Source organism: Elephantulus edwardii, unplaced genomic scaffold, assembly GCF_000299155.1.
Source record: "Elephantulus edwardii isolate Elephantulus edwardi_28Jun2011 unplaced genomic scaffold, EleEdw1.0 scaffold00038, whole genome shotgun sequence".
Taxonomy (NCBI): Eukaryota; Metazoa; Chordata; class Mammalia; order Macroscelidea; family Macroscelididae; genus Elephantulus; species Elephantulus edwardii.
The window spans coordinates 15,915,518-15,934,551 of NW_006399788.1; the positions used below are offsets into that span (position 1 = coordinate 15,915,518).

General features: G+C 38.0%; 1 protein-coding gene across 1 annotated transcript in view; it reads left to right on the forward strand.

Annotated features, from left to right (window-relative positions):
- The first annotated feature begins 1,755 nt into the window (after positions 1-1,755).
- The window catches only part of ELP3 (elongator acetyltransferase complex subunit 3), a 150,192-nt gene continuing 132,913 nt past the window's right edge, over positions 1,756-19,034 (forward strand). The window contains exons 1-4 of the mRNA XM_006884929.1: positions 1,756-1,820; positions 4,634-4,697; positions 8,358-8,426; positions 11,705-11,859. Coding sequence (XP_006884991.1) covers positions 1,768-1,820; positions 4,634-4,697; positions 8,358-8,426; positions 11,705-11,859 — 341 coding nt within the window. The 5' untranslated portion in view covers positions 1,756-1,767. The remainder of the gene's footprint in view (positions 1,821-4,633; positions 4,698-8,357; positions 8,427-11,704; positions 11,860-19,034) is intronic.

Genomic DNA, 19,034 nt, shown 5'->3' on the forward strand with positions numbered 1-19,034 from the left:
TTACAACAGTGGCACCATGCGGTATTTGTCCTTTTGTGACTGAGATACTTCACTCAGCATAATGTCCTCCAGGGTCACCCATTTTGAATAATATTGTATGAGTTCCTTGTTTTTCAATGCAGCATAGTATTCAATTGTGTGAGTATACAACAGCTTCTCTATCTATTCATTTGTTGATAGGCACTTAGGTTGTTTCCAACTCCTTGCTATTGTGAACTAAGCCGCGATGAACATGGATGTGCATATATCTGCTTGGGTGGCAGTTATGGTCTCTTTGGGGTATATTCCCAGTAGTGGAATTGCTGGGTCAAATGGTGTCTCTGTTTGCAACTTTTTGAGAAAGCGCCACGCCACTTTACACAGTGTTTGCACCATTTTATACTCCCACCAATAGTGAATAAGGGTTCCAGTTTCTCTACAATCTTGCCAGCATTTGTTGCTTGCTGTTCTGTTAAATTTTGCTGTTTTTACTGGGGTGAGATAATATCTCATAGTTGTTTTAGTTCTCTCTCTTTTTAAGAACGTACTTATAATGTTCCATGACAATGGGAAGCCCGGGTTGCTTCGGCTTTAATAGAAGACTTTTTTTAACCAACACTTCTCCCCTCTCCCCCCATGTGTGGCCAGTTTTCAATTTCTGTCATTGCTTTCTTTCTCAGGTGGATTCCCTTCTCATCCCATTTGATCTCTGAGAGTCTTCTCAATATTTTTCACAGACTGTGAAAAGTCCAGTTCTAGTTTCATCGTCTTGCTGTGTAGCTTGAGGCATTTGTTTATGAAGATTGTTGTTAGGTACCATCGACACAACCATAATTCTTAGCCACTATTTGAACAACAGATCTGAATCTTGACCTCTGCTCCACCATGCTTACCGTCTCTAATATCCGTGAACCCACTGTTACAGTCATTGTGTCAATCCACCTTGCTAAGGGTCTTCATCTCTTTCTCTGAACCTTAACGTTCTCCAGCATGATTTTTCCCCCCAAGAACTAGCCCCTCTCGACTATGTGTCCAAAGTATGTGAGGCGATACTCACAGAAAGTATTTGGCCATCTTGGCTTCTAAGGATCATCCTAGTTACACTTTCTCCAGTACAGACTCGTTGGTTCTTTTGGCAGTCCATGGGATAGTCAGAACTCTTTTTCAGCACCATAATACAAAGGCATTGATTCTTCTGGCATTCATATTCATTGTCCAGCTTTCAGATGCATAGGAAGCAGTTGAGAATATAATGGCTTGAATCAGATGCATCTTAGTCTTTAAGTTGACATCATTGATTTTTATCACTTTGCAGAGGTCCTTGACAGCAGATTCTCTTTCCCACTGTAACATGTCTTTTGATTTCTTGACTGCTGTTACCGTGGATGTTTACTGTTGATCTAAGTAAAATGAAAGATTATTAATTTATGTAAAATTTTGTTTAAGATAACTTGTAGGCTATTTTCATGAAACAGTATATCAGAGAGAATAAGAATCATTGTGACTTTAAAAATGAAAATTACTACTTCCTTATTTTAATTTCTTGTGAATTCAAAGTAATCCAGACATATTATTCATATGCAGTGAATAATACAGAAAAGGAATAATCCTTATAGTCACTACCTACCTCAGATACAACATTGTGAATGCCTCAAAGCTCCCTCTGTGCCGATTTCTAGTTGTGTCATTCTTTCTACCTTTGAGAGATACTCCTTTTTCAAAATTATGCATTAATTGTTCTATAATAGCTCTTAAATTACTCTTTTATAGATTGCTGTTGTGGCTGTGATGTGCAAACCCCACAGATGTCCACACATCAGTTTTACAGGAAATATATGTGTGTAAGTATGGTAATTTTGATAATTTGTATGTGTATTTTAATTTCCTAGGCATCCTAGATCAATGCCTACTAGTTAAAGCTTCTTTTTAATATATTCTAAATTTAGTTCTTTGAGACAAGAAACCATTGGTAGAATATTTCAATACTTTAAAAAAGTGGAACATAAACCAGTTTTAATTTGTTACAGCATATAATTAAAAGCGTGCATGTTGTTGTTCAGTGCTTTTGAGTTGAAACTGACCCATAGCTGACCCTCCAATGAGTTAGCAGAGGCTGCTAGAGGAAATTGCCCATCTTTTTTCCTGCAGAGCAGCTGGCGGATTTGAACTGTGTTCCTTTGGGCTGGCCACACAGCGCCTCATCTCTAGCCTACCAGAGCTCCCTGAAAGAACACCTAAAAAACTTACATAATAGGCATTCTATTAACAAATGAAACAAGGAAATATGAACAACCTAATTTCCCATTGTCTGATTTTGAAAATGAATTTGGATCAGAAAAACATCAAAATGAAAGGTTATATATAAAAATACCTTTAGAATTCTTACAGTTAAGGTATTTAGAAAAAAAAATCAACAGAAGGTATATATTGATCTCAGTTGTTATTATGTGCCATCAAGCCAACTACGTCTCATAGTGACCCTGTGCACAATAGCTCTGAACCCTGCACTATCCTGAGCGAATCTTCTTGTCTCTTACACACTTACCTTATTCCCCCAGTTATTGTGCTAATCTATCTCAGCTGGGGTCGTCGTTTTCTACATTGTGCCACCACCCTTCCGTACATGATATCCAAGTAGTCTTCTCCAAAGACTGGTCCCTCCTGACAACATGCCCAAAGTATGTGAGATGGAATCAAATCCCTGCCTCCAAGGAGCAACTTGGTTTCACCCTCTCTTGGACAGACCTGTTAGTTTTCTTTGCAGCCATGGTATCTACATTACTCTTCTTTAGCACCACAAATTAAAGGCATCAGTTCTTCTTCTGTCATCCTTAGTCATTGTCCAGCTCTCTGATGTATAGCAAGTAATTGTGAAGACCATGGCCTGATCAGGCACACCTTAGTCTCCAGACTGATGTCCTTGCTCTCCAGCACTCTGGAGAGGTCCCTGACAGCACATTTCCCTAATGCAGTTTGTTTTTTGATTGTCTGACTAATGAGGCCAAGGGTGTTTATTGGAGACATGAGCAAGCAGAAATTGTTAACAGTCTCAATCTCTTCTCCATCTATCATGATGCTGCCACTTGGCCCAGTAGTGAGAATCTTCGTCTTCTTGGTATTGAGCTTCAGTCTATATCTCAAGCTACAGTCCTTGACTCTTTGCAGCAAATGCCTTAGGTAGGTCCTCCAATCCTGATGCCACATTCCTCCTCTTAAAGTCCAACCTCTCAAGTGATTTGTTCTACATACAGATTGAGAAGATATGAAGACAGGACACATCCTGATGCACTTGATTTCAGATTTTGAATCATGCAAAGTGAAAAGTAAGACAGTCTTCCCAAAACAACTATGAGATATCATCTCACCCCACTAAGAATAGCAAAATTTAACAGAACAGCAAACAACAAATACTGGTGAGGTTGCAGAGAAACTGAACCCTTATTCATTGTTGGTGGCAGTGTGGACTTGTGCAACCACTCTGGAAGACTGTATGACACTTTCTCAAAAAGTTGCAAATAGAACTACCATTTGACCCAGCAATTCCACTACTGGGGATGTACCCTAAAGAAACTCCCACCCAGGCAGATATATGCACACCCATGTTTATTGCAGCTTTGTTCACAATAGCAAAGAGTTGGAAACAACCCAAGTGCTCATCAACAAATGAATGGATAGAGAAGCTCTGGTATATTCATAGATAGAATACTATGCTGTATTGAAAAATAACAAACTAATGAAATATTATACAAAATGGGTTACCTTGGAGGACATTGTGCTCAATAAAATATCCTAGTCACAAAAGGACAAATACTGCATAGAGCCCCTGTTGTAAAGCAGGACTGACATCAGGGTGAGGGGAAAACTAAGAGGGGATAAATAATGTATACTGCATTAAAACAGATGAGCGAGAGAACTGTTTAGGAGAAATATATGATTAGGTATTATTGTGATGACTCGCATCTGGAATGAAAGCTGCATGGTGGAGTGCATTAGAAGGGGGGATTGTGTAATAATGAAAGAATTTATTTTTTTTTTTAAACTTTTCAAAGACAAAAGCAAACTGGGGGGGAAGTGTGAGCAGGGAGGAAAGTGTACAGCAATGAATGAATGGAAATCCTGTAAACTTTCATTGAAATAATAAAAAAAAAAGTGAGAAAGATTTCCTAAAGTATGCTTACCAAGAGAGTACCAAGAGTATCAGTCTGAACTTAAAGAAAATTGGTACCTCTTCTTCACCCCTACAAGCTTAAACTTTTAAAATTATGGTAATTCAGTATTTTGATGTTCCTTTATGTAATTAAAGTCTGGTAGTCCAGTGTGAGTAAGAGTGGCATTGCCAACTCAAAGGCAGGCTGTTCGAATCTGCCAGAGGCTCCAGGGACAAATGATAGTCTCCTTTTATGTGCCCTTAAGAACCTGTCAGAGGGTCAGCAAAGAGTCAGTTCCATCTCATTGGCAATGAATTGTTTGTTACATATTTATCTTATATATTAGCAAAACATGCTAATATTATTTTCAGGTACAGCAAAGGTAGGCTTTTCTATTATGATTTGAAAATGAAACTGATTATTTTAATGAAGGATGTAGATACTTGAATGAGACAGTTGAAATAGGTTTTATATCTGAAATTTTAATTCATTTGTTGTTTTAACAGATACTGCCCGGGTGGACCTGATTCAGATTTTGAGTATTCAACACAGTCTTACACAGGATACGAGGTAAAGTAATTGCAACTTATCATTGTTCTGATAAAATATTACATTATACTTTACCTGAAATGTGGTTTTATGAGTACTTGCGTTCATAAAATTTTTATTTTGTACTTTTTGTCCTGATTACACAAGTTGTTCATTCACCAGGTATTTGCTGAGTGGCTACAAATACCATTCTTCTAGTTACTGGAAAAATACATCTTTAAACCTTCAGCAGTCTTTCGAAGGGGGGGGCTGCTGCTGTTGAGTTGCATTGATTTGGAACTGACCCATAGCTGATCCTCCAGCAGGTTTTCAGAGGCAGTTAATCGCACAGGAGGAGATTGCCCATGCTTCTCTCACAGAGTAGCTGGTGGATTCAAACCACATGCCTTTCAGATTGCAGTGCGGTTTCTTACTGCTAGGCCACTAGGTACAAACTGTTATTGTCTCAGCTTTACTGATGAGCAGACTAAGGCATGAAATAATTAGAACAGCTGCTAGTAAGTGACAGAGGCAGCTTTTACCTTTCCTGCAAGGTTCCTCACCACTGCATTTCACTGCCTCTTTAACAAGGAGCAAAGCAGGCAAGATCCCTGAGTTTATGGTGTTACAATATAATAATGGAAGATGGACAATAAAGAAATAAACATGAGAAACACCAGATGTAGGTAGTCCCTGACTTAGGGGGTTCTTTTCTGGCAACTTCATCATCATAAGTCCATCTGATGTAAGTTGAACACTTCGTTTTTTTCCTGTTTTATTTTTTATTCTCATTAGCGTTGCCTTTTGTTATCAGTGTTTTTAGAAACTTGATCTGTTTTATCTTTGGAAACTTTACATCTCAGTTTACAGATGTGTTTTAGTTGTCGCTGTTATGTACATTCGAGTTGAAACTGACTCATAGCTGACCCCCTAATGGGTTTCAGATGCAGTAAATCATACAGAAGTTTGCCCATCTTTGTCCTGAGAAGCAGCTCGCAGATTTGAACCAAGTGCCTTGGGTTGGCAATCCAGCTCCTTACCATTAAACCTCCAAAGCTTAAAACATACATAGAAATACAGAAATTTTGAAGATTTAATCCAAAGATGAATAAGAGCTGGATAAAGTTGGCATTCTTTCAGTTACAGTTGTTGTGTGCCATAGAATTGGATTCACCTGTAGCTGACCCTCAAGCAGGTTTTCAGAGGCAGTTAATCCCACAGGAGGAGATTGCCCATTCTTCTCTCGCAGAGCAGCTGGTGGCCTTGAACCGCATCCCTTCGGGATTGCAGAGCAGCTTCTTGCCACTAAGGCACCAGAGCTTCCTTCAGTTACAGTAATAACTGCATTTATAGAATATTCTACATCATCCAAATGATCCCTAAGAATTTCTGGTTAGAAAATTAGTGAGACTTATCTGAAGGGTCACTGTCTGTTGTTTCTTTTCATAGAAATACCTCACTGCTTCCCAAATCTGCCTTTCAGGTTTAGCAAAACAATTCGCATTTGCATCAGTGATCCTAAGCAACTGAAGCCCCTGATTAGTTTAGAAAACTGAAATCTTTGTGATAGTGTTTTGAATAAGAAATCATACACTTGAACGTCTGAGATGATAATATCAGCAAGCCACACTCTGCAACACTTCATGGAGTCCATTTCGTAATGATAAGATGTGTTCCCCACTCTCCAAAAAATCAAGGATGGTTATAATGCAAATATGTTGTAAATCAGATACTATCTATGCTAATAAATGCTAAGCAGAGATTTACAATAGAATATAGTAGCTTGGTTCATAGGTTTTTATCATTCATATACATTTGATAACATCTAATCAACCCTTTATTGTATCCCTTTCACTTCGACCAACTTACTGATTCATTTTTTAAAAATCTCTTTATTATATCTTTTTAAATTCCTTTTTTAAAGTGAAGATTCACAAATTATTCATAGACTTTTACAATGTTAATTACCATTGGTGAGTGTGGTTTATTTATTACTGTGTCTGATTATTGGATGACAGTTTAACCATGTTCATTAGGAAGGAGTTCTTTGAGATGATATTTCAGGTGATACCTAAATGACATGAACATAATGCACTGCCATTCGGTCCATCTGGTTTCTGAGACTAAATCATTGTAGGACAGTGCTCATCATTCTCTGTTGGAGCAGCTAGTGGGTTTTCATCACTGACTTTGGTTAACAGTCAGACACGTCACACACTATGTCACCAGGCATTCTACATGACATAAAGGAGTCAATAAAATTATCAAGAACATTTCTAGCAGAAAGAATAACTTGAACAAACACATTAAGACAAATCAAGTAGGGATTTTTTTAAGTCATGATGAACTGTTATTGTGAGATGCTTTCAAGTTGATACCAACTCATCCTGACCCTGTTTACAACAGATCTAAACTTTCCCAATCCCACACCGTCATCAGGCTAGAGTTTGGCTGTTATGATTGTTGCCCTGAGACACCATTAGTGTTTAAAACAGGGTGATGATGTAATCTGATTGAGGTTTTTAAAAAATCATGTTGATGGCTGCGTAGAGAATGTTATCAGTGTGAGGGCAAGTGTGAAAATGGGAGACCGGTGATGAGGCTTTTAACAGAGTTAGCCTTTTTTTGAAGAGATCGAGAAGCCAGCATGTTACTGACTTTTTGTGTGGCTTTTCATTCTTTTTTCTGTTTTCCATGGTTTCACCATTTACAAAATATAAAAGAAATGATTCTGTGAAAAGACGCTTGCTTATTTCCCACTTTTATTCTCTGCCGATCCTTTTCTTCTCTTGAAGCAAAGGCAATCAATGCTATCTATTTCTTTTATGTCTTTTGAAGTGCTTTATGGTTATATGGAGATATAAATGTATACATATTCTTTATCCTACTTTTTTGCATGTAGTACTTCTATACCTTGCTGTTTTTCATTTGACCATAGATTTTATTACACCTATTTATTATCAACTTTCTTGTTAGCATTTTGCATTTATGACGGTAGTAAAGAAATCTGTCTGGCAATTTTGCGCATTAACAACATGAGTCTATCAGTCAGAAATGCCAAGATGTGAGATAGAGAGAGTAACGCTAACACTGGCTCTGATGGTTAAGGTCATGTGTCAACCTGGCTGAACCATGATTTCCGGTGGTGTGGAAGTTCTGTCATGATGAAATTTAGTAGTTACATAATAATGTAGTCACTTATAATTTTGTGATCTGATGTGGTAATTGTGCATTTTGCATAATGCTCTGTTTCTATAATGACTGAGTCTTCAGAAACTGTGTCAATAAGTGAGGAATGGGTGCACCTGTTTCATGATTATACAGTAGTAAAACAGTTGTCCTGTGTTCAATTCAGATTGTGCTGTATTTAATAATTTTGCTTAAAGGTTGTTTTACCACATAGCTCTCTTGCATATGCACAGACATCTATATCAGTGAATGATGTGACAATTTGGTGACCCTGGGGATTCAATAAGTGTGATCCAGGAAGACTCTATGTCATTATTTATAACAGGGATGTAGACTATTATATTCAGCTTAGTGTTCTGAACCCTGACAAGGCAGAGAAGAAGAAAAGGACATAAGCTACATGTAGTATTCCAAATCATAAGAAATTTTATTTTTACTGTGACATTTTTGAACTGCTTTTTATTTTTTTATTTTGACGAGCATAACAGGAAGTTTTTCTCTTTTTTTCCTTAGCCAACCTCCATGAGAGCTATCCGGGCCAGGTACGACCCTTTTCTACAGACAAGGCACAGAATAGAGCAGGTAAATTTTTTCAGTCATTTTAAAATTAGTATTTTATGCTTGGTAAGACATTATTGTTGCTTGATTTGGGTTGAACCTGAAGTAAGCGCTAAACACTGTCTTTTTTCCTTTATAAGTTTTTCCAATCTGTCCTAGAACGCAAAATATGTTACAATCCCTGGCAAGGTCAAAAATACTATTTTCTTTAGAGACACTATTATTTTTTTGTACAGACTATATTTGCCTATATTTTTATTTTCAATGTATAGAAAGTCATTTATGATGTGAAACTTTTGGAGTAAGTATATGCAAATTCTCAGACAATAGATAAGTGAATTGAATCTTAGCTTCCATGACCCAGATCAACAAACATTGTGAGTGGTTTCCTGGGAGGGACATAGGGAATTGGGTGCTGAGGGACATGAGGAACTAGTGAGGCTTATGGAAATATTCTGTGTCATGACTGAGGTAGCAGTTACTCAACTTTGTGTATTTATTACAACTTATTAAATTTTATACATGAAGGAAGGAGTTTATTGTATATAAATTATAACTCATTACAGCTGATTAACATTGGAATCCACCAGATTCTCTGAGAGAGAACTGCATATGAAAACCCACTGGAGCATCTGCAGTGGGTCGATTCAGCCTCAGCTGCTAAAAACAATAAAAGCTGATTAAATACTTGTACTATGTAACTACCTGTTCAAGCACTTTAAACAATACAGATTTTCTTTGTTTGAGCATCTATTGTTGTTGCAGTTACAGAAGGGCAGATAGAAAAGATGAATGAAAATGGTAAACATAGATGAGTACTGTTACGTTGTGACCATTGCTATTAACTGTCATGAATTAAGATATATATGAATTGTTGAATGGAAGACAAACTCTGTAACCTTCCATCCAAATCACAATAAAAAGTCTTTTTTAAAATTATAGTATTCTTTTTTTGGTGGCCTTAGAGTTGTTGTGTGCTGTTGAATCAGAACTGATCCATAGCTGACTGACCTTCCAGTGGTTTTCAGAGGCAGTAAATTGCATGGGAGGAGATTGCCCAGTCTTCTGTAGAGCAGCTGGTGGATTTGAACTACGTGCTTTTGTGACTGCAGCACAATTTCTTATCACTAGGACACCAGAGCTCCCTAGGTGACCTTAATAGCCAGCTGAAACTGTTAGATAAATGGTCTACCACTAGTTTAAGACTTTCATGAGAAGAGAGGGAGATGAATATATACAGTCTGGGATTCATGAGCTCACACCATCTGGACAGCTGAAGTCTGTGATGGGCTTCTATTTGGGAAAAAGATAACCCCAGAAGCCATCTGCAGTGGATTCAGAAAGACTGAGATTGTGTGCAGCAGAGCACCAGTGATGAAAATGAAGGTGCCAACGGCAGTGATAGTGTTGACATCCATTCAGAAGAGTGCCTCCAGGCGGCTCTGAGATAGTTCAATGATGAGTAATAACACTTTGAAGGATTCCAGCATTGGATGAGAATGATAATGCATGAGTAAATAAATGAAAATGATGTCTGAAGCTGGAAATACCATTTCTTACGATTTTTATTTGTTGATTTCAAAGAAGATTATTAAAAAGTTATGTTTCTGTTTAACATTTATGAAAGCAGTATAATAAAAAAACTTGTTCCTATAGGTTTTTGGTTTGTTTTTTAATTTTTATTTTATTATTTTGTGTGTGTGTACCATCATATTGGATCCGACTGTTACAGAAGGAGATTGCCCCTCCTTCTCTAGCAGAGCATCTGGTGGATTTGAGCTGGTTCCTATGGTTTTAAGGCTAGGATCAGTTCTTAGTAAATTCACATACTCTTGGGCGGTTTTAATGGTATTTCATTTCCATCAGAAGCCTACTCAGTTCACCACTGGTTATACCCAATTTAGGAAAATGCTTACCTTTTCTATATCAGTGTTATCACAGTAACATTAAATCCAATGGACAGGACAAAAAATTGAAACAGAAGTCAGTAGCATTGGAAACACTGATCTAACATGATTTTGAAATAGTGTGAGGATAGTTGCGCTCTTTGCAAAAAAAAATGTGTAAAGTGCTGTTTACATGAAAAAAAAGTACTTTTATACATAGCCATTAACTCTATTGTGGATTTATTTAACTGGTGTTAGAAAATACCATCTAGTCCTAATTTCTACTTGGAAAGTATATTGTAAACTATGGTTTTAATGTGTTTAAGTTATGATAGGAAATGAATTTAAGATAAAAAATTATACTTGCTTAGAGTATGAAATACGTGTTTACCAAAAAGGAACGTTGGTTTAAAAAGACTTAGAAACTGAAATAGAGTAGTGATTGTTTTCTTTACCACAATCACCTGAGTTATCTTTTCAAACCTCTGGAGATTTTGATTAAATCTGGCTTATGATCCCGGCAAGATATTCTGAAAAAGCTTTCAGAATGGCTTTGATAGTATCCCTTGTTAACAGGCATCAATACAGAATATTGTGTTACCATTGATGTGTATGTTTGCATATATATGTGCATATGTAAGTGTTTATTTGCATATATAATTTCTCTCCCAGTTTGTAGAAACAAGTATAAAAAGGAGGTGTCTCTTTGTCCAAATTAAGTGTAAAAATTCTTTTCAAAGTATGTTTAGTTCTAGTTCATAATTAGGTAGTTTGACTCTATATTATGTATAGGCTCATGGAAGTTGACAAAAGAAAGATGTGTACTATTCTGTCTCCTCATAGGAAAGATAATTTCATATATCATCAGTAGTTTTCAGACATTTTTTCCTTTTCTCTCAGAACAGGCTTGAGGTGCCATCTGTGCCCTGAATCTTTACAATGACTTTAAAACTGCTTTCTTGGATTCACCCCTCCCTTTCTAATCTGGTGTTCATTTTCCTTCCATTTGTATCAAGCCTGGATTATATAATATGTTGTATTTTTTGTCCCCAGGCCTACCGCAACATCTAGTATAAAGCATATGAACAATAAATACTGTTTATAATGGACAGATTTTTGTCTTACTGCTTTCCAGTGTATATTCTATGTCTTTTTGAATTTCCATTTGACTATAAATGTTGAAGTCATCTTCTATTACTAACTCTCCCTCCTTATGAGAGAAATGTATATATATATTTTTTAAAGTTTAGACTCTCAAGTCCATTTTTAAAATTCTCACAGGATTATCTAAATAGGTTTAATCAAGCTTCCTTTTTTTAAAACTACATAATAAGACTGCAAAATGTGTTTGAGAATATGCAGCACCTTCGGCATGGGTGCCCATTTCTAATGCTGATAAATTTGTGTGTCTTTCAGTTGAAACAGCTTGGCCACAGTGTGGATAAAGTAGAATTCATTGTGATGGGTGGTACATTCATGGCCCTTCCAGAAGAATACAGAGATTATTTTATTCGAAATTTGCATGATGCTTTATCAGGACATACCTCCAACAATATTTACGAGGCAGTCAAGTAAGAAACTTTTATCTTAAATCAGTTTTAAAGGATAAATGTTATTCTAACAAGCTCTAGTTCAATGTTTTTAACATGTATAAGTCCTTTCCCTCCCTCATTTTTAAAAACTACGAAATAGTTTAAGCATATTAAAAATACAGAAAACCTTGTGTTCTTGCTTGATGACACTATCCTTTTTCCTCCTGAATGCTAACTACTCTCGAGTTTATTTTTCCTTTGTTGTTTTGAGTTTGTTTGTATGTGAGTGTGTATGCACACATGTATGTGTAACATACATACACAATACAGATACATTCATACATACAGAATACAGCATCTGTGAATGCTTTAAAACTTGATAAACTCTTATTACTTGGTAGATTGGTTTTGGTTTTTTTTCAACTTACTATCTGCGTAATAGTGTTTTGGGGTTCACCACATTGCTGTGGATATTATTAATTGCAGTTGAGTTAATTGTGACACACCTTGCTACTACTAACAGATCTAATTAATTTTAAATTTTAAATTAATTTTAATTAATTAATTGTTAAAATAATTATATGCATAGGGAGCTCTGGTGGCCTATTGGCAAGAAGCTGCACTGCAAGCCCAGAGGTATGTAGTTTGAAGGAGGGGCAGTTTCCTCCTGTATCAGTCAGATCTGATTTGACAGTGCGCGCGCGCACACACACACACACACACACACAAATAATTGTATGCTATACTGTAGTATACTGCTTCAGTGTGTGACAAAACCTGCACTTTATTTATCCACTACCTTTGTCTTCAAACTGACATCCTCCTTCTTGAGCACTCTGATGGTTCTTGGCTGTAGATTTACCCACTGCAGTACGTCTTTTGCTTTTTGACAGCTGCTTCCATCATGTTAATAGTTGATCCAAGTAAAATAATTGACAAAAGCTTCAGTCTTTTATCCATTGATCATAGCATTGGCCCAGGAGTGAGGATTTTTGTTTCTTGGTATTGATGTATTTCTTCTTTAGTAAATGCTTTAAGTCGTCTTTCTGCAAGCGAGGTTGTGTTATGCTCATAATTCACATTGTTGATGAGTCTTCAATCCTCACACTAGAGTCCAGCTTCTTGGATTATTTGCTCAGCATTCATGTTGAACACACTTTCCCTGATTTTAAAACATCTCATACCCCCTTGTTTTGTTTGACTCCTTCTGGTTCATGAACAGCTTTCTGATGAGCACAGTAAAGTATTCTGAAACTCCTATTCTTCTAAGTATTATCCCTGTTTTATTTTAATCCGCATAGTCAAATACCTTTGCATAAAAGAAAGCAAACATGTTTCTGATATTCACTGATCTGAGGTAAGATCCACTGGCATCAGCAGTGATAGCCCTAGTCCTTCTGAATTCAGTTTGAATTTCTGGTAGTTCCGTGTTGATAAAACTGTTCAGCTGTTTTTTAATAATCTTCAACAACAATTTACTTGTATGTGATATACTTGATATTATTTGATAATTTCTGCATTCTTCTTTATCACCATTTTGGGAGGAAATCAAGGAATGGTGGGAAACAAGTACCAGCCAGTCTCTGTCTTCCAGTCGATTGATCAGGTAGCGATGTTCACATTTCTTTGCATAGTTGAGTGAGCACCACCAGGACTGCATTTGAAACACTGTAATTGATATTCTTGATCCTATGCTACTTCCTGTTCAGTCTCCCAAATCTATTTGATACTCAACTTTCAAACTTTCAAACTTATAGATGACCTTCCAGCAGATTTTCAGAGACTGTAAATTTCATGGGAGGAGATTACTCATATTTCTCCCTTGGAGCCCCTGGTGGAGTTTTTAAGCCCCAGAGAGTTAGCAGTGCATCCCTACCTCCTGGCCACCAGAGCTCCCTGTTTGGTACAGTGACTATATTTCTTCCATCTTCTTTTGATATATCCTGGGGCATTCAGTATTTTGCTCATAGAGGCCTGCAGGATTCCATCTTGAAGCTTGAATTTTTCTTCAGTTCATTCAGCTTGAGCAATTCTGAGCATGATTTTCTCACTCAAGGTCTTTACACATTTCATTAAAATACTTTGCCTTGTCTTCCTGAGCTGCCCTTTGAAATCTTCTGTTGAGTTTTGTTATTTCATCATTTCTCTCCTTGCCTTTACCTTCTCTACATTCAACAGCAAGTTTCAGAGTGTCTTCTGAAATCCATTTTGGTCTTATCTTTCTTTCCCATTTCCTTAATAACCTTTTACTTTCTTCATATATTATGTCCTTAATGTGATCCTGTAATTGCTCTCATTTTCCATCATTAGTGTTCAGTATATGAACTCTATTCTTAGATGGTTTTTAAACTCAGGTGGAAGGGAACATATGTAGTTTCCTTTGATTCTCACATGCCCATCCACTGCAGGCTTCTCCTTGCTTTGCTTTTAAATCAGGACGGGTTAGAGTGAAGAGTCATAAAAATAACTACAAAGTTGTTCAGATTGTTCGAGCTTTGCAGATTAACAAGTAAGACTACATTTTGAATGCACCTGAAATGTTGGGGGTTTTTAGATTATTACTGTTTATATAGAGCAATACTTGAACCATTTTCTTAAAAAAAACCCAAACAACAAAACTTCATGAATCCACTACTATTGAGCCAGTTTGATATTCCAGCATCCCTTCATTAGATTTCTGAGGCAGTAAATCTTAGAGATGTTGTTGTTGTTATGTACCGTAGAGCATTTGTGACTCATAGCGACCCTATGTACAACAGCCCTAAACCCTGCTCTATCCTGTGCCAGTCGCATTGCCTCTGACAATTCTCCTTCTATCCTCCCTAGTCATTGTCCAGCTCTCTGATGCATAACAAGTGATTGCAAAGACCATGGCCTGTATCAGGTGCACCTTAGTCTCCAGAGAGACACCGTTGCTCTTGAGTACTTTAGAGAGGTCCCTAACGGCAGACTTTCCCATCGCAATACATTTTTTTTATTTCCTGGCTGCTGGTGCCAAGAGTGTTGACTATGGAGCCGAGCAAACTGAAGCTGTGAACAATCTCAATCTCTTCGCCATCCATCCTGATGCTACCGATTGGTCCAGTGGTGAGAATCTTTGTCTTCTTGACATTGAGCCTCAGTCCATACTGAAGGCTGCAGTCCTTGACCCTCTGCAGTAAGTGCAAGAGGTCCTCCTAGTTTCAGCAAGCAGGGTTGTGTCATCTACATAACGCAGATTGTTGATAGATTTTCTACCAATCCTAATGCCACGCATCTCCTCATAGAGCCCAGCCTCTCGGATAATCTGCTCTGCATACAGGTTGAAAAGGTATGGAGACAGGACACATCCCTGGCGCACACCTTTCTCAATTTTGAACCATGCAGTGTTGCCCTGCTCTGTTCTGACGGCTGCCTCTTGGTCCAAGTATAGGTTTCGCATTAGCATGATTAAATGTTCTGGGATTCCCATTCTTCTCAGAGTCAGCCATAGTTTATTATGCTCCACACAGTCAAATGCCTTTGCATAGTCAATGAAACACAGATAGACATTCTTCTGGTGTTCTCTCCTTTCAGCTAAGATCCATCTAACATCAGCTACAATATCCCTAGTACCATGATCCCTTCTAAACACAGCCTGGACTTCTGGCAGTTCTCTGTTGATGTACTGTTCCAGACCTGGACACAGAAAAAAAAATTGTCAGCAGTTTACGTGTTTGGAATCACAGGAGCCAAGAAAGCTTCAGATACAAGCTGTCAGGTCATGGGTCGGACAATGGGAGATTAATTCTGAAGGCATTTGGCAGAAGTGAAGGGGTATCCTGGTGGAGGGCGGAGCTGGGAAATAAATGGGTCAAGGCACTGGGCTAAGGGCAGGGACTACACTGTAACTAATGGTTAACTCCACAATGAGGGATTTATCTTTCACTGCTCCACAAATTGCTGTCTGTCAGATACTCCTAAACATCAGATTAAGACAGACTAGGAAGAAGGATTGGCCATCCACTTCTGAAATAGCAGGCCTCTGAAAACCCTATGTACTATGTACAATCTAAGAGATAGATTCAGATAATATTACTTTTGGTTAGCAGCTAAGAGGTTAAACTATGCTGCTACTCAGGCTCCTGGTAGAGCCTTACTAGAGCACATGTTGTTGTGCCCCATCGAGTCAGAACCAATTCACAGCTGACCTTCCTGTGGGTTTTTTGAGGCTGTAACTCTCATGGGAGGAGAATGCCTATTTTTCTCCTGAGGAGCACCTCGTGAATTTGAACTGCATGCCTTTGTGTTGGCAACACAACTCCTTACCACTAAGCCACCAGAGCTCTCTAGAGTATATTTTTGTTGTTAGATGCTGTCAAATATGACTTCTAGCAACCTCTGAACAATGGATCTGACCCTTATCCTATCCTGTGTTTTCTCATCACCTCTGATGCACTTGAACTCATTGCTGCTGTCACCTTGTCGGTACATCTTGTTGAAAGTCTTCCTCTCCTTTGCTGACCCTCCACCTTTCCAAGCATGATGTCCCTTTTCAAGAAATAATCTCTCCTAGCAACATGCTCAAAATTTGAGAGACAGCGCTTCACCATCCTTGCCTCCAGAGCACATACTATGCATTGAGTAAACTCATGAATGGGTTTTGAATAAGTGATCAACCTCTAGATCAGATACCAACATTTAATGATGTAGTTGTTTACCTCATGGAATTGGAGCAAAGGACATCTTTTTTGTGCCTTCTCTTGTTCCTCCTTTAATTCCTGTATATCTTTAGATTTATATGAATGAAAAGAATAATTGTTGCTGTTCTGTGCCATAGAGTCACCTGTGACTCACAGTGACCCTTTGTACAGCAGCTTTGAACCCTGCTCTGTACTGAGCCAACCTTATTGTCTCTGATATATGTGCTCCTATTACCCCAGTCACTGATTCAGTCCATCTCATTGAGGGTCTTCTCTAATGGAGAGTATAACTAAATACCAAGATTAGCTTAAGGGGCTGTAAAGAGTTAGGTTACCTGCAGAGTAGAGAGAGCAGCCACTTTGGTTCTGTGGAACATTACAGGTTAATTCTATGGTGACGAATCTAGACTTTTAGCAACAGCTGGCTGGTGTGATTTCTTCCTCTCACGAGGACTTTAGTAGCAGGAGGGGACGGTGATCATATTTTTATCACTCATTCAGAACCTTTATCATTCATGAATGAGTCATACTTAGTAAAATGCTGAAGTCTTTCAAACTTTAGAGGATTGATGATGCAATCGAATTCATTCTTCTTAGCCCTGAAAGTCCGATTATAATCATCCTCAGTATCTGAGCAGTTTTGGTTCCAAGGCCTTGAACTCTGACCCGGGATCTAACCCCTAACTCCTAACCTCTACTTCTCCCCAGACATGTGAGGATAGGAAACCAAAATTTGAAGACGATGAGCAGTCTCTTCCCATACTGCCTCTGAAAAACCCACGGGACAGGGTCAGCTATGGGTCGTTAATGACTGCATGGTACACAGCAAAGTTCCTTATATAAAATGGAATTTCTGTATTTGCCTTTAACCTGTACATCTCTACCTATATACTTTAAATCAGTGAAATTACTTTTATAATACAATGTAAATGCTATGCAGAGAACCCTTAATTCCTCATCTTAGCCTTTAAGTAATTGCTTTCACCCCCTTAACTGTTAGAGTCCCCGCTGTTCAATCTATGGTTGGTTGAATCTGTGGATGCAGAGAGCTGATCTGTATTCATACCTTAAGTGTGATGTGAGGGACAAACCTTAATCAGTCAGAGTCCTATGATCAGTAATGACTGCAGTAACTCAGATTACTGAGAAATAAAATCTGTTCAGTTCTGAGAACTCTCTAGCAGCGTAGCCTATCCCAATCATTATGTGATGACTTTGCCTATTAATGTGGAAAGGAACTGAAATACCTGGATGTGTTTTCTGCCCTCACCTCCCCATAAAAGTTTGCCACAAAGTTTTTCATAAACTACTGTTTTGGTCCCCCGGGTTATATGTGTCACGTAGGCCAACTGAGATTTAAAAAAACACTGCCAAGTTGAGTCTAATTTATGGCAGTCTTCCATCGATCTCCATGGCTGTAAATCCTAATGGGAGCTAACTGCCTGGCTGGTAATTTGAACCTCCAGCCTTTCGATTATCAGCCTCTTAACCTACTATACCTCTAGGGCTCCTTAACTGAGATAAAAATGAATTTTTAGGTTGACATTTTTATCAACTGAAAACTAAAATATTTGCTTAGTCCTTGGTATGAAGTGGTGGCTTTCTTGATGTCTATAGAAATGTTCAAGTACTTAGTTATGCTTGGATGTAAGCTGTTTTAGAGACTGTGAATGAATTTTTTTATATTAACTATTTCAGATCCCAGTATGTGTGATAGAGAAAGCCTTTCTGGAAGGGAGTAGGCAAAGGCGGCATTGTTTGTTTCTGTTCTTGAATGTACCTCAAGAGGGCAACACACACTTTACTTTCGGGTAACAGTGTATATATGATTTGAGACTTCACTGCAGCAGATTTCCTGAATGGCTCTTGGGAGGTGATAAAGCTCAATCTGAGAGCCATAAAACCATCCATAAATGTGACACTGAATACTGCTAACCCATACTTTATGTATTTTTCTCCTGGTTGCCATGCTTTTATGAGATACTCTGAAAAAGGCCAGTTTGTGGCATCTTGTTTGTTTTGTTGAAGTAGATTTTTACTATAAATTCTTTTTAGTAGAGTTGCTTTTTTGTTTTTAGGGAAACTATGTATTATTGCAGGAAGAGTTGTCTAGCCTATGTTCTGGAAATAGTGATGTAGAAAATGATTTTGAAACTTTGCTGTGCTAGTGAAACACGATCATACCTGAGAAGCTGGTTTGTAGCACAATGCAGTCTTGTCACAATTTGTGGATGAAATATGGACCTTACATTTCTGCACACTATCTTACCTGGTATGGCTCATCTCTCTGAGAGGATTAGTGTACATTCTTTAGTGTTGATTGAGATTGATTGTTTTCACTTGCTAACAGTCCATAGTGCTCCTCCAGGCAACGGTGGGGAGCCTTGTCTCACCTGCTGTGGTCATGCTATCAGAAAGGACCAGTCTTTGGAAAAGGGCAGCGTGTTTGATTGAGAGGCAGGTGCTCAATGAAATGAATTGAAATGGTGACTACAACACTGGGCTTCAGCCCGGCCGAGATTGTGAGGATGCTGCAGGATGAGGCAGGATTTC